Source organism: Podarcis bocagei (genome assembly GCF_964188305.1).
Source record: "Podarcis bocagei genome assembly, chromosome: 9".
NCBI lineage: Eukaryota > Metazoa > Chordata > Lepidosauria > Squamata > Lacertidae > Podarcis > Podarcis bocagei.
The window spans coordinates 64,620,892-64,640,884 of record NC_138134.1 but is presented as its reverse complement, the minus strand read 5'-3'; the positions used below and the strand labels follow the sequence as shown (position 1 = coordinate 64,640,884).

General features: G+C 45.1%; 1 protein-coding gene across 1 annotated transcript in view; it reads left to right on the top strand.

Moving 5' to 3' along the window:
• Nucleotides 1-3,029: 3,029 nt before the first annotated feature.
• LOC308594162 (putative E3 ubiquitin-protein ligase HERC6) overlaps nt 3,030-19,993 on the top strand; it is a 29,467-nt gene continuing 12,503 nt past the window's right edge. Inside the window, exons 1-12 of the mRNA XM_081206968.1 lie at nt 3,030-3,373; nt 7,408-7,564; nt 8,918-8,994; nt 9,762-9,989; nt 10,677-10,771; nt 11,068-11,195; nt 12,597-12,742; nt 13,343-13,416; nt 15,239-15,366; nt 16,413-16,472; nt 17,036-17,132; nt 18,309-18,498. Of these exons, the coding sequence (XP_081063094.1) occupies nt 3,118-3,373; nt 7,408-7,564; nt 8,918-8,994; nt 9,762-9,989; nt 10,677-10,771; nt 11,068-11,195; nt 12,597-12,742; nt 13,343-13,416; nt 15,239-15,366; nt 16,413-16,472; nt 17,036-17,132; nt 18,309-18,498 (1,636 nt within the window). The 5' untranslated portion in view covers nt 3,030-3,117. The remainder of the gene's footprint in view (nt 3,374-7,407; nt 7,565-8,917; nt 8,995-9,761; nt 9,990-10,676; nt 10,772-11,067; nt 11,196-12,596; nt 12,743-13,342; nt 13,417-15,238; nt 15,367-16,412; nt 16,473-17,035; nt 17,133-18,308; nt 18,499-19,993) is intronic.

Genomic DNA, 19,993 nt, shown 5'->3' with positions numbered 1-19,993 from the left:
AGTGATGATGCACATTCTTAAGTTGCATGAGGATGAAGATGTGCCGAGTAAATGTGCCCACTAGCGGGCACATTTACTTGGAAGTAAATTCCACTGAGTTCAAGTTGGCTTAACTGTTTTTTAGTGCTCCAGGATTATAGCCACAATTCAATATGCATTTGCATTTAACTTGAACTCAGTGGAACCGTGTTCTGACTCAGTGACTTGCATTACAATGTGCAAATAGCTGGATTTGTTGTAAGACTTCCACCAAGTTGAAATATTTTGGGTGTGCACTGCCCTCTGCTGGGGCAATGTATCATTAAATACTGTGCAGTGACAAAAACAACCCTGCTGGTCTAAGGCTAGAATCAGGATTTGCCCTTCCATTAGGCAGGCCCTGATTCTGCCTCACCTTGTGCAGTTCTACCCCTTCCTCCTGAAACTCTGTCCTTTTGTCTCTGCTAACTCTGGGAGGGGTTTCCCCCATTTGCTTTCTGGCCCAGAGAGTCTCTGCTTATGGCCTTCTTAATGGGTCATCAGCCATTTCTTTGTGCTTTTTCAATGGCCTGTCCCTCCAGGCGATGACTTCATCAGCCAGCCTTATTTTTAAACATGCCTTATATTTTAACATTCTAAATCCAATGTTTGGCACCCTGGAATTAGAGAAGGGAGTACAGGCACCCACAAACTTATGACACTATCGCCACTGTTTCTCCTCTGCCTCCAGGCAGTAATGTTGGCATACTGCCATGGGCATAGCCAGGATTTTGGGGGCGGGCAGGCCTTTTGTTAGGGGGAGCAGAACCTCACTTTGTTATGTATTTTTATTTAGGGGGGACAGCTGCCCCTCCTTGCCCCCCCAGCTACACCCTTCTTTCTTCTTCTCTGGCGATCACTCAAAGCCAAGATTGTCTTCCATGAACACAGTCTTAACAGTGAGTCTGCAAGTGACTGTGGAGGCCAATTCTGGATCCACACGTCCTTCCATGGTGGGGACATAGGTATCTGGAAGGGAGTTGGTCACGGTGAGGGTTTGCCAAGCGTGCCTTCCTCTTAGCACATTTCTCCCTTTCGTCCTGAATTCGAGCGTCTTCAAAGTCCATGACACCTTTGGTAAAGGCTGTTCTCCAACTGGAGCACATCTGCAGCCAAATGGAAAATTAATGATGTCTCCTGCACCTCTGAGAGGAGTGTGGAAGAGGGAATTTCACCAAGTGTCTTTTGCATGACAAACTGCTCCTGCTGAATTCCTTCTGTGCAACCATTCAAGTTTGCAAGACAAACAGCCCTGCCCTTTCCCCAACCATATCTGGCCACCCTAAAGCGGCATTCATTTTCCAGCCAGGTGCAGCCAGCCAAGCATGATGCGAAAGCTAGCTGTGCTGCAGGATCCACCCACAGCTAAGACTCCCTCACTGTGTGAATTCCAGTGGGAGTGCAAGCTTGGTGTGCTATTTGCAGCCAAATCCAGCAAAGAGTAAAATAAGGCAAGCGATAGGGATGATGACTGAAACAGGGCCAAAACAAAGACTGTGGGAAGAACAGGGGAAATTAAGAGATGTGGGGAAAGGGGACTAATCGATATGAGGTGGGAAATGAGGAGAAAAGAAAGCAGAGTGTAACAGAGAACGGAATACAGTGGTACCTTGGTTTGCAACCGCTTTGGAATACAACCGTTTTGGATTACAACCACGTCAAATCTGGAAGTGTGTGTCCCTTTTTTTGAACCCATTTTTTGGGGGGGGAGATTACAACCCCTCTTTTTTGAGGCCCCATTGGCGAAAGCGCACCTTGGGTTACAACCTGTTTTGGTTTACAACCAGACCTCCAGAACCGATTATGGTTGTAAACCAAGGTACCAATGTAATGGAATTGCAGAGTTGTTACCAATGTAATGGAATTGCAGAGTTGGAATGGACCCCAGAGTCATCATCCAACCCCTTACAATGTAGGAATCTTTTGCCTAACACGGGGCTAAGTTGGTGCAGAGAGCACAGTGGGGTTATAGTTTGAAAACACCACTTTGCTCCTTTTTTTAAAATAATATTTTTTATTAGTTTTCAATTACAACTGCTTTGCTTCTTAAAACAACAAGGCTCATGTGCATTTAACAGCCACCTAACAGGCTGAAAATCAGTTAGTGTGACTTTTTGCAGCAACAAGTGTTACAGTGCACTTGCAGGAGGCTGACACACTGCAACCTAAGGTGTGCAGCACTTTAAAAATACAGTATGCAGCATTTGAGGAACTTCAGTAATAGTTGCAAGGTAGATATAAGAATTAAGATATATTAAGAAAAAGTTTAATTATGATAAAAGTGTGTACAGTGGTACCCCGGGTTACATACGCTTCAGGTTACAGACTCCGCTAACCCAGGAATAGTACCTCAGGTTAAGAACTTTGCTTCAGGATGAGAACAGAAATCGTGCTCCGGCGGCACAGCTGCAGCAGGTGGCCCCCTTAGCAAAAGTGGTGCTTCAGGTTAAGAACAGTTTCAGGTTAAGAACGGACCTCCGGAACGAATTAAGTACTTAACCCGAGGTACCACTGTATTGGCAATAAGTAATGTGAAAACAAAATATGGAATAGACGGGAAGTTGGGTCTTTAGCGTTAAGACCAATTTATGTTTTGTCGTTTATTAAGAAAATTATGTGTCTATGGTTATTCCGGTGTGTAATTTGGTATTTGTATTTTCTCTTTCTTCTTTTCTTGCTGTATCAATTAAAAATAATAATAGTGGAAGAGATTAAAACACAGTATGCTTGCCAACAGGGGGGGAAACACACAACAATACCTGCATTTATTTATTTTTAAAGGTCTTCATATCCCTCCCTCCTGCAGTTTTAAGAGCTGTGTGACAAGTAAAAAGGAAACTCCGTACTCCTCCAGCAAGGAGAGGGATGCAACGCAGGAGGTTGGAATAATGACCCTGGTGGGTCCCTTTCCAACTCCACGATGCTGTCATTCTAAGTTTCACTCCCTGATTCCGATCCTCCGAATATTTTGTGGGCGGGGCCCTCTGGGAGAGGCGGCGCGGTTTGGCCACCATTCAGGCCCATAGCTCAGTTGCGCGCCAGAGGTGCTCAGCCAGCTGGAGGAAAGTTGAACCGAAGTTGGGCAGGGAGGGAGCAAGGATGCCGACGATGCTGTGCTGCTGGGGGAACGGCTCCTTCGGGCAGCTGGGGCTGGGCGAGGACGGAGTCTCGGAGCCGCTGCCTTTCCGTCGGGCCCCCGAAGCCCCCGGCGGGCCGGAGGTGGTGCTGGTGGCCTGCGGGGAGCGGCACTCGCTGCTGCTTCGGGCCGATGGCAGCGTGGCTTCTTGCGGGGACAACGCCCAGGGGCAGCTGGGCAGGAGGCTTCCCCCGGGGCAGCGGCGCGCCCACGTGCCAGGTAGGGACACTACACGAAGGGTAAGGGGGGGCGCCTGTCTTTTTCTACCATCTCTAACCCTCTTCTCACTTCGCAGTTTCTAAATCTGGGAAACCTCTTTCCATCACAAAGGGAAGAGAAGGAGGGAAGGCCCCGATCCTAAGAGATCACACGCCCCGTCGAGTGAACGGAGCATCTTCCTCTTTGCACTTCCTTTCCAAAGAAGCCAGAAAGAGTATTTTAAATGCTGCTTTTGGGGGGGGGGGTGTATTGGTTTGTTTTGCTTTTGTTTTATTGTCTTGTTTTGCGTTTTCATTTTGTCACTTTATGTTGCGAACGGCCCTGTGATCCTCGGGTGAAGGCGGTTTACTACTACTACTACTACTACTACTACTACTAATAATAATAATAATAATATATGCATTGATGTGAGCTGCCCGTACATTCCTGGCCGGGCATGCAAATATTGTTGGTGAAAAAGAAAAAAAAAAATGAAGTAGACGTCCCTTGGCAAAGGCAAAAACTTAGCTTCCCCCTCCCTCCCTTTACTGAGCTGGGATATTCGTCCCTCTTTGTGTATAATACTTTTTCCCAAGGATCCTCCCTTCCAACTTTTCCTGTTTGTAGACTGGAAACACACACACAAACCTGCGAGGGGAGCAAATATCTAAAGGATGTTGTGGAGAAACGCAAGCCATTCCCTTCCTACCAGGGGACACCCCCGGGGTTGGGGGCTTGAAATTAAATAGAATCCTAGAATGGTAGAGTCGGAAGGGATCCATCTCTTCCAACCCCTGGTCCACACCATCCAATTTGAACCCATACCGGACCTTGCTTAGCAAATGTGCTAGCAGTTTTACCACTGCACCACTCGGCTGCTTCTAAAGTGGTTTGGGGTGGGGGGCTCTTCTTCTCGCCCACCGAGAGAAAATATTTCAGCCCTTTCCCCGCCACGTAGGGATGAGTCACCGCTGTACCTGAGAGCGCCTTTAAGTTTCAGTTTCCGCTTCTCAGCCTTGACTCGCATCCTTCTGTAAGAGCCTCTGGTGAGGAGGCGCGCTTTGCAAAGACGCTTTCGGTTTCCTTTCCTCTCTTCTGCGCGCTCTTGCCACCTGCTGGTCTCCCTGTTATTTGAGATAATGAGGTTTTTTTGTCTGCTCCGGGCACTTGTCCAAACTGAAATTAGGCTTCCAGAAAAAAACAAAAAAACTAGACGGCTCTGCAAGTGGAGGCTTGATGACCTTTTGCCATTTCGCATCACATCCTTTTCAGCAAATACCTTCCTGGAAAATATTGCTTTCACAAAGAGCATGGAAGGAGTAATTAATCCAAGACTGCCTTTAGAAAAGGGATGGAACAAATGCAACTACTAGTTGTTGGTCACTGCCTTTCTTTTGTTACGCCCTCATCCCTTAGGAAGAGGAAGATTTCCCTTTCTCTTGTGGGGCTACTGTAGCACCCTGCTTGTGGTTAACGCTTAGCTGGAATGAAATATTCAACGCAGCAACAGAGAAATTAAAATAATAATTTATTTGTCAGACAAATAAATGAGAGGCACAGTGGTATATGGTTACCAAGCTCTGGCCTGGCCTCCTGCCATTATGGCCAGCACTTATATTCCCTTAATCCAGCCCCCTTTGCTCCTCCTGTGGCTGCCTCTGTCCAATCAGCCTGGTTGGGTTTCCTATTGGCTGATTGCTATAACCAATCCTAAAAGATACACCCATATCCTCCTGTCCTTATATGGAACACAAAGAGCTATATATTGTTACATCTATAAATGACAAATAAGTAGTAATATATCTTACATGTGTCTCAACAAGGAATCTTAATTACCAGCTCACCTCTTGCCTTCCTTGCCCTATTGCCTTCTAAAACAAATGGTTAATCTTAAATTTTTATCTTAAACATATGTCAAGGATCTTGAGTTTCACATCAACATTGAAAGATCTCCTTCATTTGAAGGTTTCTAAACAAATGTCTGACAACTAATATATCAGGATAGCTCGGATGGCGTCTCATTTCTGGCAGGGGGGCTAGGCTCATCTGCCCCCCTGGTCTCCTACAGCAATATGACTCTATGAAATAAGAATTTAACATTTCTTTCTTTCTAGATCCTTTGTATAATTACATTTAAGCAAATATATTTAGTACATAACATAGGTAGCCTTTTAAGAAGAAAAAAGCCTCTTCAGTTTACACTTCCCCCCTTCTCCGTGCTCTTGGCCTTTTGTCCTGTGGCTCAAGTTTAACGGTTTCTTTTTACGACTTTGAGAATTGTTTTCTGCTATAAATCAAGGGGCCCCTTGTCTAGGAACCTTGTCAAGGTTCTCTAAGCAGCTGGTCTTGTGCCTGGCATGAAACTTTTGAAAATCTAAGCCCATTTAATTTAGGAACCTGATCAAGATATAAGCCAATATATGCCTTGATTAAAAATGCAGTCTATATTCAGATGCCACACTACCTTTGAAGGTGACTCGGAAACTACAATTAATCCAGAATGCGACAGCTAGACTGGTGACTGGGAGCAGCCGCCAAGACCACATAACACCGGTCTTGAAAGACCAACTCTGGCTCCCAGTATGTTTCCGAGCACAATTCAAAGTGTTGGTTCTGACCTTTAAAGCGCTAAACGGCCTCGGTCCTATATACCTGAAGGAGCGTCTCCACCTCCATTGTTCTGCCCGGACACTAAGGTCCAGCGCCGAGGGCCTTTTGGTGGTTCCCTTGCTGCAAGAAGCCAAGTTACAGGGAACCAGGCAGAGGGCCTTCTTAGTAGTGGTGCCCACCCTGTGGAACGCCCTCCCACCAGATGTCAAAGAGAAAAATAACTACCAAACTTTTAGAAGACATCTAAAGGCAGCCCTGTTTAGGGAAGCTTTTAATGTTTAATAGGTTATTGTATTTTAGTGTTTTGTTGGAAGCCTCCCAGAGTGGCTGGGGGGACCCAGCCAGATGGGCAGGGTATAAATAATAAATTGTTGTTGTTGTTGTTGTTGTTGTTGTTCTCACCAGATCTGCACAGCAAGGTTGTTTCCCCCCCTCTGTGTTTCAAGTTTGCTTTCTTACCTTCCTGACACATGCATTAGAGAAGTGGATGATGACCCCATGGGCCATTACCTGATTTGTTTCCCTGCACCAAACTGTGGTCTCACTGAAATTGCCAACTTGTGAGATCACTGAAAGGAATAATGTTTTTAACTGCTTTTAGATGCTTTACACGGGCACTGTTTTTTTAAGAACATTTTTAGAATGCTTTTTTTTTTGCTTTGTTTCCGTTTTCAAATTGTGCATCTGCCTTGCGGAAAGAGTGTGCGGATGTCCTCCTGCTTTGTCATCCCCAAAAAGTTGGGTGGTATGTGCTTGGGATAGTTGACCCGTCATATCTATTCTTTGCAACAACAAAAATGCCCTTTATATAGATTGTGCAATAAATAATAGATTTATATATTTTGGAAAGTTGTTTGTTCATCTGTTTGCTATTCATGTGGACACCTGCTAATTCATTACTTCAAGCTTTGCGTGATGGTTTCTGGAGCAGGATTTTGTCTATATTTGGATGCAAGTGGACGCCATTTTGATTGAAGATGGCAGACTGATCCTTTGAAGACTGCTCTGATTTTAACCACTTGTTTCAAAACTACACTGGTGTGTGGGGTTTTTTTGGGGGGGGTGTTCTTAGAATTACCAAACACCACCAGATATGAGGCTGCTAATCATTTTTTTAAAATCACATTGAGTGGCGTGTTCAGATGTTAAACCATGGTTTAGCATTAGTGGAAACAAGCCTGGGGTGCGTGCCCTCCCCTTTTTGAGATCAAAATCCTCCACTCTTGCTGTAACTTTTGGCCTTCAAACTTGAGGACCTATGGTTCTAACCATAGTCACCTAAAATAAGTCAAGATCAAACCGTGGGTATCTTGACTCACAAATGGGGGAGTTCATGAACCCAAGTACCGTGATCACCATTTACCTTTCTAGACGGTTTAAATATGTCAATGACCCCCTCTGGCTATACAAATGAATATTCTTTTTTATGTGTCCGTCTCTGAAAGAGCAAATCCAAGCGCTGGAAACACAGACCATTGTCCACGTGAGCTGTGGGAAGGAGCACTCACTGGCTGTTTGCAACAACGGGAGAGTTTTCTCGTGGGGAGCTGGAGCTTTTGGACAGCTGGGCACTGGAGAATTAAAAGAGCGCTTGATTCCAAAGTAAGCAGCAAATACAGTGGCACCTTGGGTTACAGACGCTTCAGGTTACAGACTCCGTTAACCCAGAAACAGTACCTCGGGTTAAGAACTTTGCTTCAGGATGAGAACAGAAATCATGTGGCAGCGGCGCGGCTGCAGCAGGAGGCCCCATTAGCCAAAGTGGTACCTCAGTTTAAGAACAGTTTCAGGCTACGAACGGACCTCCAGAACGAATTAAGTTCTTAAACCGAGGTACCACTGTGCGTAATACTCTCAGCGCTTGCCAAAACAGAGTTGTGTAGTAAATGTGGGAGTACAGCCGTACCTCAGTTGACAAACGCCTTGCGAGTCGAATGTTTTGGCTCCCAAACGCTGCAAACCCGGAAGTGAGTGTTCTGGTTTGCAAATGTTCTTTGGAACCTGAACATCCAGCTTGGAAGGCATGCCTTGGTTTCGGAACGTTTTGGAAGTCGAACGGACTTCCGGAACGGATTCCGTTTGACTTCCAAGGTCCGACTGTACTGACATCATCCAGGGAAAGGGGAGTTCGAATCCCCTTTCAGCTATGCTTTTTCCTGACAGCCTTGGGAGTTTTTCTCTCCTCTGCCTCAGATCTGGGCTGTACTTGCCTCTTCAAAAACTGCCCACCTTTCCTTACCTGGAAATGCTAGGGATTGTGAACCCGGGACCTTCTGCATGCAAACCATGGGTGCGACTATCGAACTACATGGCTTTCCTTTTTTGCAGATAAGAAAAAACTGAGAAAGTTGCTTGTAGTCAAAATCCCGGGGAAGGAAATGCTTCTCCCAGGTTGATTGCTTGCTTAGCACAGCTGCCTTTAAACTTTGTTTCAGTTTTGTAATAGTTGCTGTTACTTCTCCCTCTTACCTTTTGCTTGTTATTTTCTTTAAGAATACATATTACTACTGTAGGCTGACCCTGGTGTTCCTGTTAAAAGCTAAAGAGAACGACTGCTTCAATGAGTCATCTGCATTTCTGGAAATTTAGCATAACATTCAGTTATAGTCATTAATTTAAAGTAGCAATGATTTATTTTGTCATTGGCACATTAGCAACTTGCTGGTTGTCTTTCTTTTAATGCTTTAAAAATAGTTTACCATTATTTGCCAGGCCAATTGGCCAACCCCTTTAAAAAAAAGAAAAAGAAAAGAAAACATCATCAACCTGTTTAAATGCCTAAACCCCCATTCTAAAAGTGTCAATCACGATAGGATTGCTTCCCCTAAGCATGTTTAATAAATAACCCTAATTAATATATAACCCTAGGCATGTTGACTTCATAAATTTATTCTGTCTCAATACTTTTTTTCCTGAATTGTAAAATCTAAACTTTTCTTTCCATAACTTTTACAGGAAGGTGGATGGTTTGTCTAAATACAAAATAATACAAGTTGCTTGCGGGAATTATCACTCAATAGCCCTGACGAAAGGTAACCATTCACTTCAAACTTTGCTCCATTTCTATGATTTGCTTCTAATGCTTGGTTGTAATAATAGAGTCTCAAAATGTCATAGAATTGTAGAGTTGGAAGGGACCCTGAGGACCATCCAATCCAACCTCCTGGCCCATACGGGGATTCGAACCTGCAACCTTGGCGTTATCAGCACCATGCTCTAACCAATAGAGCTATGGCTTCAATGGAATCTTAGGCAGGCCTTAATCCCAGAGTATGGAACTGGCCCTGACTAGTGGGCAAAAGGGTTACCTCCCCAACCCTTTGTGGGTGGGGCTTGATAGGTGGGTGGAGCCTCCCACCTATCAATCACCTGACACCACAATGATGTTAGGTGACCTTTTCCTCCTCTTTCATATTGCTGTCTTGCTCAGAGCTTTGCATAGGGCATTGCAGGCACCTATTTTCACCTGCCCCAAACCTGATGGTGGACGTGGCATGGCTGAAATGGCCTTTTGTGGGGCCAAGTGGGGAGGCGTGGTGGACTAGCCAGGCCCACAGACCAGAGATATCTCAGCTCCAGCTTTAGCCCAAAGGGAGGTGAAGGGTTGTCAAGGTTGGGAAAAGCTGCTCTGGAATAGACCCTGAAATCCTCTGGTGTTTCCAAGGGCTCTTCAGCAGGCAGCTTGGTGTAAAAATGGTACCCTTGACGAAAAAAGGTTTGCCGGTCTTTCCAGCTTGTGAGGAGGCTGCCATGTAAATACGTGATCTGTTTTCTTCCTCCTCTTCTTCCTCAAATGAAGATGGCAGAGTTTTCTCATGGGGGCAGAACACTCACGGCCAGCTTGGTCTTGGTAAAGAAGTCACGAACCAGGCTAGGCCACAGCAAATTTCTGCTCTTGACGGCATCCCGTTGGCTCAAGTGGCTGCCGGCGGGTCACAGAGCTTTGCCCTGTCCCTTTCCGGAGTTGTGTACGGATGGGGAAAGAACAATGCACACCAGCTGGGATTGAGTCAGGCCGACCCCAAAGGTAAGCATGGTCTTTAAAATCCTGTTTCCTTGATGACCAGCTCTTGGTTGCTTCCACTTGCGGGTTGTGTAATGGTTCGGGAAATGGTTGCCCAAGGAAGTGAGGACTATTGAGGGGGGAAACTGAAGTGGAAGCGGTTTTGATGATTCCACAACATCCTGCAGAGCGTAGGCAAGCTAGGGTGCTTCAAGGTGGTTGCGGAATAGGTGCTCCTCATGCATGCAAGACTCCCCTTTCTCCAGTGTCCACACAGTGTTGTTGGCATCACAAGATAAGCCATAGTTTTCCTCAATTAATCTAGATTCTCCCAATTCTGGTTGAGAGAACCTGTTAGCAACAACTCCCTTGTGATATTAAGCCCCTATACGGAAGCATCCTTTAAAATTAGTGTTCAGACCACTTCACCAGACCTTTAAATATGACATCTGTCCTATATAGTTATGTCTTTGGTTGAGGCCCTGTTTTTTCACTTAAAAAAACAAAACAAAACAAAAGCATATTAAGTTTTTAAAATAAAAAGACTTCCAAAATTTGCTGCTGGCTCTGATCTAGCCTAAAGTGGTGATGGTTCCCTTGATAGGAAGTGAATTTGAAATCTGACCAGAAAGTAGCATAATGACATTTTTAAAAAAATATTGGACATAACAATGCATTTCATTATGATAAGCAAATATGCCTCTCCAACAGAGCAAATCTTTAAACCGCACTCAATAGCTGCTCTGAGGAAACTTGATGTGATTTACGTCAGCTGTGGAGATGAACATACTGCTGTGCTCACTCAGGTTAGTACACCCCAAACCTTTTGATGTCGACTAGCACCAGATTGTGCCTGAAAGTGAGGGAACAGCCCTTACCTAGAGATACCTGGGGTTGACTCTTAAACCTTCTGCATGCTGTACTTCTGAGCTATAGTCCCTTCATAGCAGATAATTTACAAAAGCAGTGTGGGGGGTTGCAAGAGGAATGAGAAATTTGAACCGTCTTATTTTCTTGGAACTGGAAACATGCAATAGGCATTATTAACAAGAGTGATAATAGTTTAATGCTAGAACTCTGCTTTGCCAAAAACTCTCAATAGAATGGCAGTGTATTCACATTTGGAGATGACAGCGCTGGACAACTCGGGCGTAGTTCTTCAGCCCTAAAGACTGGCCCCGAAAAACTTGACTCAGTTGAGGGTCCAGTTTCTCATCTGGTGTGTGGAAGGTATGTACCATAGCTTTACTCATATGTAAATTTGGTCTTACGGGGGACACGGGTGGTGCTGTGGTCTCTACCACTGAGCCTAGGGCTTGCTGATCAGAAGGTCAGCAGTTCGAATCCCTGCGATGGGGTGAGCTCCCGTTGCTCAGTCCCAGCTCCTGCCAACCTAGCAGATCGAAAGCACGCCAAAAAGTGCAAGTAGATAAATAGGTACCACTCTGGCGGGAAGGTAAATGGCATTTCCGTGTGCTGCTCTGGTTTCGGTGTCCTGTTGCGCCAGAAGTGGCTTAGTCATGGTGACCACATGACCCGGAAAAACTGTCTGCGGACAAACACTGGTTCCCTCGGCCTGTAAAGCAAGATGAGTGCCACAACCCCAGAGTCATCTGCAACTGGACTTAACTGTCAGGGGTCCTTTACCTTTACCTTTTTTAACGTTGGTCTTGGTCCTGACATCATGCAATACCTGCTTGCTGTCTATTGACACTTCTGCTGTGTCTGCATATGTTTCAGGAAGTGGGGCAAGCTAGTAGACTGCCATGAGGGTGTCGGAGCTGGTGAACACAGCTCATTTCCTGCTTACACCGATTCACCCTACAGAATTTCATCTGGATGGGAGTGTTTTGTGAAAGTGAAGTGGCACATCAGTGAAATTGTAAAGCACAGATCATGGGGAATCTGTGTCTCTGCAGATGCTGTTAGACTACAGTTCTCGTCATTGCTGACCATTAACATGCTGGCTAACCAGCTCTGGAGGGCTACAGGTTCCCCATCCCTGCTGTAATGGGACATGGAAATCCTGGCAAGCAAAAAACCACACTTGTCGAAATCCATTGGTATGATGGAAAACGAGCAAGGTCCCAACTAAAGAAGAATGGCAACTTAAGCTGATGGAATATGCGCAGCTTGCAGACTTGTAGAATAAGAGAACATATGTTTAGAGAAGACTGGAAAATGTTTATTGAATATATGAGGGGAAATTATGTACTCTTGAAAACGTTGGCAGCATTAAGATAAATTCAACAGGGTAAATAAGTTTTGATAGATGTAAAATGAAATACTGAATGGTTTAGTTTATGTAAAATATGCAGGGATTTATGGTATGCATAATGAACCATGGAAAGAGAAGAAGGGGGTGTTTAAATGAGTATTCTGAATTGTAAAGCAGAAAATTATATCCATTGCTATGAGCTGACATAGCATTTTACAATTACCTTTCTGTACACTTTATTTTTACGTACACTGCTTAGAAATGCTAATGACTGAGCGGGACATGAATGTCTTAAATAATACAAAGGGTCATTTAACTGATACAACAGAAACAAGAGCTTCACTATTGGACCTCAAGTCATGTTCTGTAAGGTGCATCACAGATTAAACTTACACTTTTCTCCCCTCAAACAGCTATCACACTGTTTGTATCTCTGCTTCTGGGCAACTGATATCTTTTGGACGTGGACCCCAGCAGCAGCACAATGGAAGCAGACCGTCTTCTAGCAAAAGCGACGGGAGACGATGTTTTAACATCAGTGCTCTGGTTTCTCCTAATGGTACATCTTTTCTCTTTCAAAAATTAAATTAATTGATCCACCTGCGTTTCTGAAAATTGTACAAAAGACTTGTACACCACAGAAAATAAAAACAGCAACAATGTTTGGAAAAGTAACTGGCTCTGTGAAGACTACGAACATACTCTTCATTATTATAATGTATATTTAATACTGAATCTACTGTGGTCTGTATCCTGTATCAGGGATGTGGAATCTGTGTGCTTGTGGATGTCGTTGGACTCCATTTCCCATCAGCCCCAGCCAGCCTGGCCAATTGGCAGGGAGCTGTAGTCCAGCAGTATCTGCAGGGCCATGGGTTCCCAATCCCTTTCTTTCTGACCCAGGAGCCACCTACCCACAGAACTGTCTTCCCCAGATTCAAACTCAGTTTATTGGTCGTCCGCCGCTGCATTAAGGCACTGGCTCAGGGCTTGCACAGCTTCTCCTGATTAAATAGTCTTCTATGGACACCCCAAAATGGTTCCTGTAGAATTTGCTTTGATGATCCCAGGAGAAGAGGGAAGGGAAAGTACCAGGAAAAGAAGCCCAGTTAACATGGGTTGAGCACTTAGGGCTGATCCGCTTTCATGTTCATTGCAGAATTGCTGGGTGTCCGAGTAAAACAGATTTTTGCTGGCCCATACGTCACCTTTGCCACGGTGCTTCGGACGCAGGTAGATGGCTCACCTTTTCTGTATATTCTGTTGACTTTGGGATGTTTTCTACAGGATGGGGGCACAATGTAGAAGCAGAGGAAGAGGAAAAGGCTGAACACCTTAGGCAAGCCATAAATAGCTTGTTCATGTTGGCTTTCAACAAGCCTTCTCAATGGAGTTGAGTGGCTATCTGCATTGGATCTGATTTGATTTTATGTATGTACAGTAGAACCTTGGTTTTCGAGTGTCTTGGAAGCCAAATCATTTGGAACCCGAATGCCGAAAACCTGGAAGTTGAATGCTTCTGTTTTCGAACGCGCCTCAAAAGTTGAACGGCTTCCAAGGCACGTTCCTCCATTTTCTCCCATTGCGCCTTGATTCTCTCCTATTGTGCCTTGGTTGTCGAACGTTTTGGAAGTCGAACGGTCTTCTGGAATGGATTGCGTTCGACAACTGAGGTTCCACTGTACTGTTGTTCTCTTTAGCTTTCTCTGTGTGTTTGAGTTTTTAAATATATCTATATAGCTGTTTATATATGTTTTTATTCTACTGCAAAGCACTTCAGGATAGCTTATGGGAAGCAATGCATAGAAAAATAAAATAATGCAGCTGCATACTTCTAGCTTTGGCGAACTGCTAATAATAACTTTAGTAATAACTAAAGATAATGAGGCTGAAACTCTTGAGTTCAAATCACATCTTGGGCCTGAACTCACTACATTGTGGCTTGCCTAAGGTGTTCAGTCTTTTCCGCTTCCTCTGCTTCTACATTCCTCCCCCTGACCCCAGGTGCAGTATGGGAAGAATAATTCTGAGCTTCCTAACCAGGCTGTTTATAAGGATTGCTGAGATAATTCTATCTGGAGTATATTGAAACCTATAGATACACTTGCACATTCTGCATGGCATTTTGTGAATTGTCCCAGTATTCAGCTGTAACCGTGAACTGTAGATGTAGCTATTTCTTAACTATAGATAAGTTTTCACCAGCTGATTTTTTAAACCAGGCTTCCTCAAACTCGGCCCTCCAGATGTTTTGAGACTACAATTCCCATCATCCCTGACCACTGGTCCTGCTAGCTAGGGAACATGGGAGTTGTAGGCCAAAAACATCTGAAGAGCCAAGTTTGAGGAAGCCTGTTTTAAACTACAGTGGTGCCCCGCAAGACGAATGCCTCGCAAGACGGAAAACTCACTAGACGAAAGAGTTTTCCGTTTTGGAGGTGCTTCGCAAAACGAATCTCCTATGGGCTTGCTTCGCAAGACGAAAATGTCTTGCGAGTTCCTGCGTTTTTTTTTCCTTTCCCCCCTTTTTCTAAGCCGCTAAGCCGCTTATCAGCTGATCCGATAAGCTGATAAGCCGCTAATAGCGCTAATCCGTTAATCCGTCAATGGGCTTGCTTCGCAAGACGAAAAAACCGCTAGACGAAGAGAATCACAGAACAGATTCTTTTCGTCTTGCGAGGCACCACTGTATTTGAACCAAATTTGAGCGGCCTGTACCTCATCCCAAACCTGTGCACCGCTTCTGGACAAAACATCAGGAAGAACTTTCTGATGGTGGGAGCTATTCAACAGTGGAACAGGTTCCCTCGGAAAGTGGGAGGGGGACTATCCTTCATGGGGGGGGTTATGGGCAGAGGTTGAAGGGCCATCTGCATTCCAGGGGGTTGCTCTAAATGACTCTTGTGGTGGGAGGTGTCCCTTCCAACTCTACAATTCTGTGAAGATGATCTCTGTCCCTGTTAGGCTTCTATTATCAGTGATTAGCCATGTGACACCGGGGGATACTCTTTGACATGACATTTTGTTTTGTATGTGACGTGTTTTTGTTTCAAAGGATTCTGCATATGCAAATACACCCACCTCTATGGAAACCTTGCCAAAGATTAGCATGATGGACAGGGCACTGATGGAGAAGTGGTTGTTGGCAACAGCTGAAAGTGTGACGCGGCAGACGGCCAAAAGGTTGCAGTCTATATTTTCTTTTCCTTTAACGGGAGAAAAAACAGAGCATAAACCTTCAATCCTGTTTTTATCAGGCTTTACAACTAAGACATCATTGGAGAGCCACTGTAGACAGTTCTGCTTTCTGTCAATAATGGCATTCTTAATTCTATTATTGCAACGATCCTTCCCAAAACATTAGACAGATTTACAATTTATTGTATAAGCCTAATTATTATTATTATTATTATTATTATTATTATTATTATTATTATTATTATTATTATTATTATTATTTTATTCATACCCTGCCCATTTTGCTGGGGCTCCCCAGACAAAACTGCAAAGAGGATTCTTTAGTAAACCAGTTGCCTTGTATACTGCAGGTGTGTGGTTCCCCAACTTTCCCCATCACGGACCACTTGAAGATTGCTGAGGGTCTCAGGAGACTACTTAAATATTTTTCTGCCTGTTGTTGCAGTGCACCGTGCTTGATGCTGTCTTATTTTTTATTTCTGAATGACACAGCTGAATGACACTCATGGACCCCTAGTGGTCTATAGTCCACAGTTTGGGAACCCCTGCTGCGGACAATTAATTTTATGATGAGTCTTACTTGGGTGTTGGCAACTGGATGTTCCCTTGCTTCTGTTTATGACAGCATAAACTGTGGCCCTCCTGATGTTGCTAGACTACAACTCCCATCAACACCAACCATTGACCATGATGTTTGAGACTAATGTAATTTGGGAGGCCAACAACCTATGGAGAACTGCAGGTTCTCCATCCCAGATTTAAGCTCTATTTAGAATGCAATCCTAAGCGTACTTCCTGGGACCTGCTTCCAAAAACGTAGGATTAATATGTTAATATGGAACACTTCATAATCCAAAAGTATTAACATAGCAATTACTAGGGTTCCTGTAAGCTGGATTTTAAACTATTTCTAAATGATCCACCGGTACCCCCAGACAGAGTGCTTACATCAATATGAAATCCAACACACCTGTAACCAGGCTGACTTGTTGCTGGTTTTTAAAATTGGTTTTCTTCTCCTTTTTCTGCAGAGAAATCGAAGCAATATTTTCTTCCTCTCCTTGTTTAGCAGCAAGTTTTCTGAAACCACGGTAAGTAGCCTTCACTGCATGGGATGAAACATGCAGAAGACGCCCGGAAGTTTTGTTAGGAAATTATTTTGATTTTCTTACATAGTCATACCTCGGGTTAGAGATGCTTCGGGTTGCGCGTTTTCGGGTTGCGCACCATGCTGAACCCGGAAGTGCCAGAACAGGTTACTTCCGGGTTTTGGCGCATGCGCAGAAGCACTAAATTGTGCTTTGCGCATGCACAGAATCTCAACCCGTGCGTGCACAGATGCGGTGCTGCGGGTTGCGAACGTGCCTCTCACACGGATCACGTTCACAACCCGAGCATCCACTGTACAGTGGTACCTCAGGTTAAGAACCTAATTCATTCTGGAGGTCCGTTCTTAACCTGAAACCGTTCTTTGCCGGAGGTACCACTTTAGCTAATGGGGCCTCGCGCCGCCACCGCGCGATTTCTGTTCTCACCCTGAAGCAAAGTTCTTAACCTAAGGTACTATTTCTGGGTTAGTGGAGTCTGTAACTGGAAGCATCTGTAACCTGAAGCACCACTGTATAAGGTGTCAAAATGGTAACTTTACCCCCAGATCTGCCATGGAGACTGGCTGCTGCGTAGCAGTGGATCTTCAGAAAGCGAGAGAAATGCTTGAGGAACTTGCTACAACGGACTGGATTGCTGGCAGGGTAAGGGAGGAAAGACCCCTTTTTCCTCGTGTCAACATTTGGGTGTGAGTGGTCCTTCCCCCCCCCCCCCCCAGTGGCGAGACTGGTTCCCATGGAGACTTGTAGGGCAGAAGGTGAAGAGGCCGACAGTATGTGGAGACAGAGCCAACCATTTCAAAGTTTGTCTCCATCCTACTTCTCCCTCTTTGAGTTCTATAAGGAGCAACACTGGGACCGAGGAGCAACTGACTGGCAGTGCCACCCCTTAGACTGATTTTCCTTAGGCTTGTAATCTGATGGATTTCGAAGAGCATGTGCACAATGGATGATAACATGCGCTCTGTTCTGGATGCAAGCGCCTTTTTGGGGGAGGGGGTGCTGTTCATATGATATCACCCCCCTGTCCCTCTTGTCAGTCTAAAGCAGCTGGAACGGTTATGATCCAGTTTGTGCTGAGAATGCACTTCTCAATGGCTTGCTGCATACGTGTGTACACTGAGAGTGCTTTCTCAGGTCTACTGACATTGCGGTGCAGTGACTTAGTTGCCTCTAAGTCTAATCTAATCAACCTCTAATCAACGCAACAGTTTCAAACCCCCCTCATTCGAAAGAGAGAGAGTATTAAAAATACCACGTAAGGACTCGGCTACATTGGTAAAGAAACAGCAATTTGAATGCACTATAAACATGCAACACCAGATGGTGCTGGAGAGCAGGAAATTTCAAAATGTGGTTTTCCGTAGAGATTTTTTCCCTTTTGTTATAACAAGCTAATTTCTGACTTACTTATAGTGTGTCCCAGGCCCCGTGTCTAGATCCACCTTAAGTGAGGGGAAGAGAGATCACCGTTGCACACTAGTTTGAAAACATGCCCGCCTCTGTGTACAGACATCAAGGATGTTAGTACACAATGGTGTGTACAATTACAAACAGCTACGTGCAAAAGTGCCGTGTGCATTACAATTGTACACAGCCTTGGCTTCTGTTGGGTTGTTTTGCTGCTGCCCTTTGAACTGTCTAGCCCTACAGATGTCAGAGCCAATAGGAAGGCCTTAGCAGTGTGCTCTGATTCCTACATTAACTTTACAAAAGTAAAGCTAAAAAGAAGTTAACTGTAAGGGGGTAGGAGCGGGTGTTTGCAATCCATACCCAGTTAAACACGCTGTTTTTCTTTCTTTTTTGCAAAATCGGCTGCAGATCTTTTCTTCTTTGCTGGACAACCTGATTCCTGCGCTTCCACTGAACTCTCCTCACCAGGAGGCTCTCTCCAGCTTCCTCCTGCTGCCTGAGTGCTGTGCATCGCTGGAAGCCCAGAAGATGCAGCATCTGGCTATTCCCTTTGCAAAGGCTGTCAATGGCCTGAGCAAACGCTCTTTGGACATTCTAGGTAATTGGAGGGTTGGTTTCCTCCCCACCCCCTGGTCACATGAAACCGCAGTTTAGTGTGGTCACGATGTGAGCCTGGATTTCCAAAATGTGACGTCCCATGGGTTTGGAACAGGCTAGAGGTAAAAATAGGCTCCCAGGAAGTCCTTAGTGCAGCAGTTCTTCTTGCTTAGGTAGTGTCAGGATACTGCCATCGGAACAGGGTGGGGAAGCAGAGGGGTAGTTGGGTTACAGGGAACCTCCGAAAATCTTGCAGTTCCTCTTCCTGTGGTGAGGAAAGCCACACCTCCAGCGGGGAAGAGGGGAAGGGACCAGAGGATGCTGCTGGGAGCCTCAGCACTGCTCCACGCCCACCTTGCGCAGAGGTGTAAAATGCAAAGAAGGAAGGAAAAGGCTGGGGGTGACGAAGCTCTTATGCTGGGGGAAGACCTGGAAATGACCACTCCTGGATTCCGCTAGTGACTGAGGCAGACATGACCTTGTGGCTCTGCACTGTAAATAGTTTTGCACCAAAATAAAACCTGTGAAAGACAGGTCGGAGTCCTGACTGGTTACTCACGAGCAACCACCATTGCCATCTGACAGGTAGATATGACAACTGTTGGAAGTATGCTCACGAAAGGCTAGATTCTTGAAGGGACTCAAACCTAAGCAGTTCTTTTCGCGGGGTATGCATGCGTCCTAAGAAGTAACATATATTTGAAGCCCCTGCAATTAGCAATTCTGCAAAGAAATTTTGGACTCTTGTGACCTGTCTAAATCTTGCAGATTTGCTCAGGGTACATTTGCTCTCATTTTGCATTGACCAGTTTAAGTATTTTGCAATTCATCCTTGGTTTGCTTGCCATGGGGCGGTTCAGATAGTTTTGCTGAGAGCTGAACTCCCATGTCCAGCTGCTGCAAGTCTTGCTTGGCTAACTCCTAGCTTCTGAGATTTTGGTTGGCGTTGCTGCCTGCACAATGCCACTCATTAAAAACTTGCAGCATCTTTACAATGAAAGTGCTGATTCCCAGGAACCATGAATCTGTCTTCTCTTGGGTTTCCATAGAATGATAGCAAACACAGTCCTGCCTGTCTTGGAAGCCAAGTTGACATCATTCCACTGTCCTTGCACAGAACCTGGTGTGGATAATGGAATTCTATAAAATCCAGTGATTTATTTGAGGAATGGAGATGGGAGTTTCTAGGTTCATAACGGTCGGAAGTGAAACTTGCAAGTGAGTTGGTGTGCCTGATGAAATGGGGTCAGCTTCAGTTTTGAGGCAAAATGCCCTCGAGGAGACCCCAGTGTTGCCCCACCCCCAAAGATTTCTAGATATTTTGATGAGAAGCAGAATGCCAAGTATGGTGCAGTGATTAGTGTGTCAGTCTTGGACCTGGGAGACCAGAGTTCAAATGCCCACTCAGACATGAAGCTCACTAGGTGACCTTGGGCCTGTCGGCATGCAGAGGGCCGGGAGGCCAGCTGGTTATCCCCGGCTGGGCCGTCTCCTTC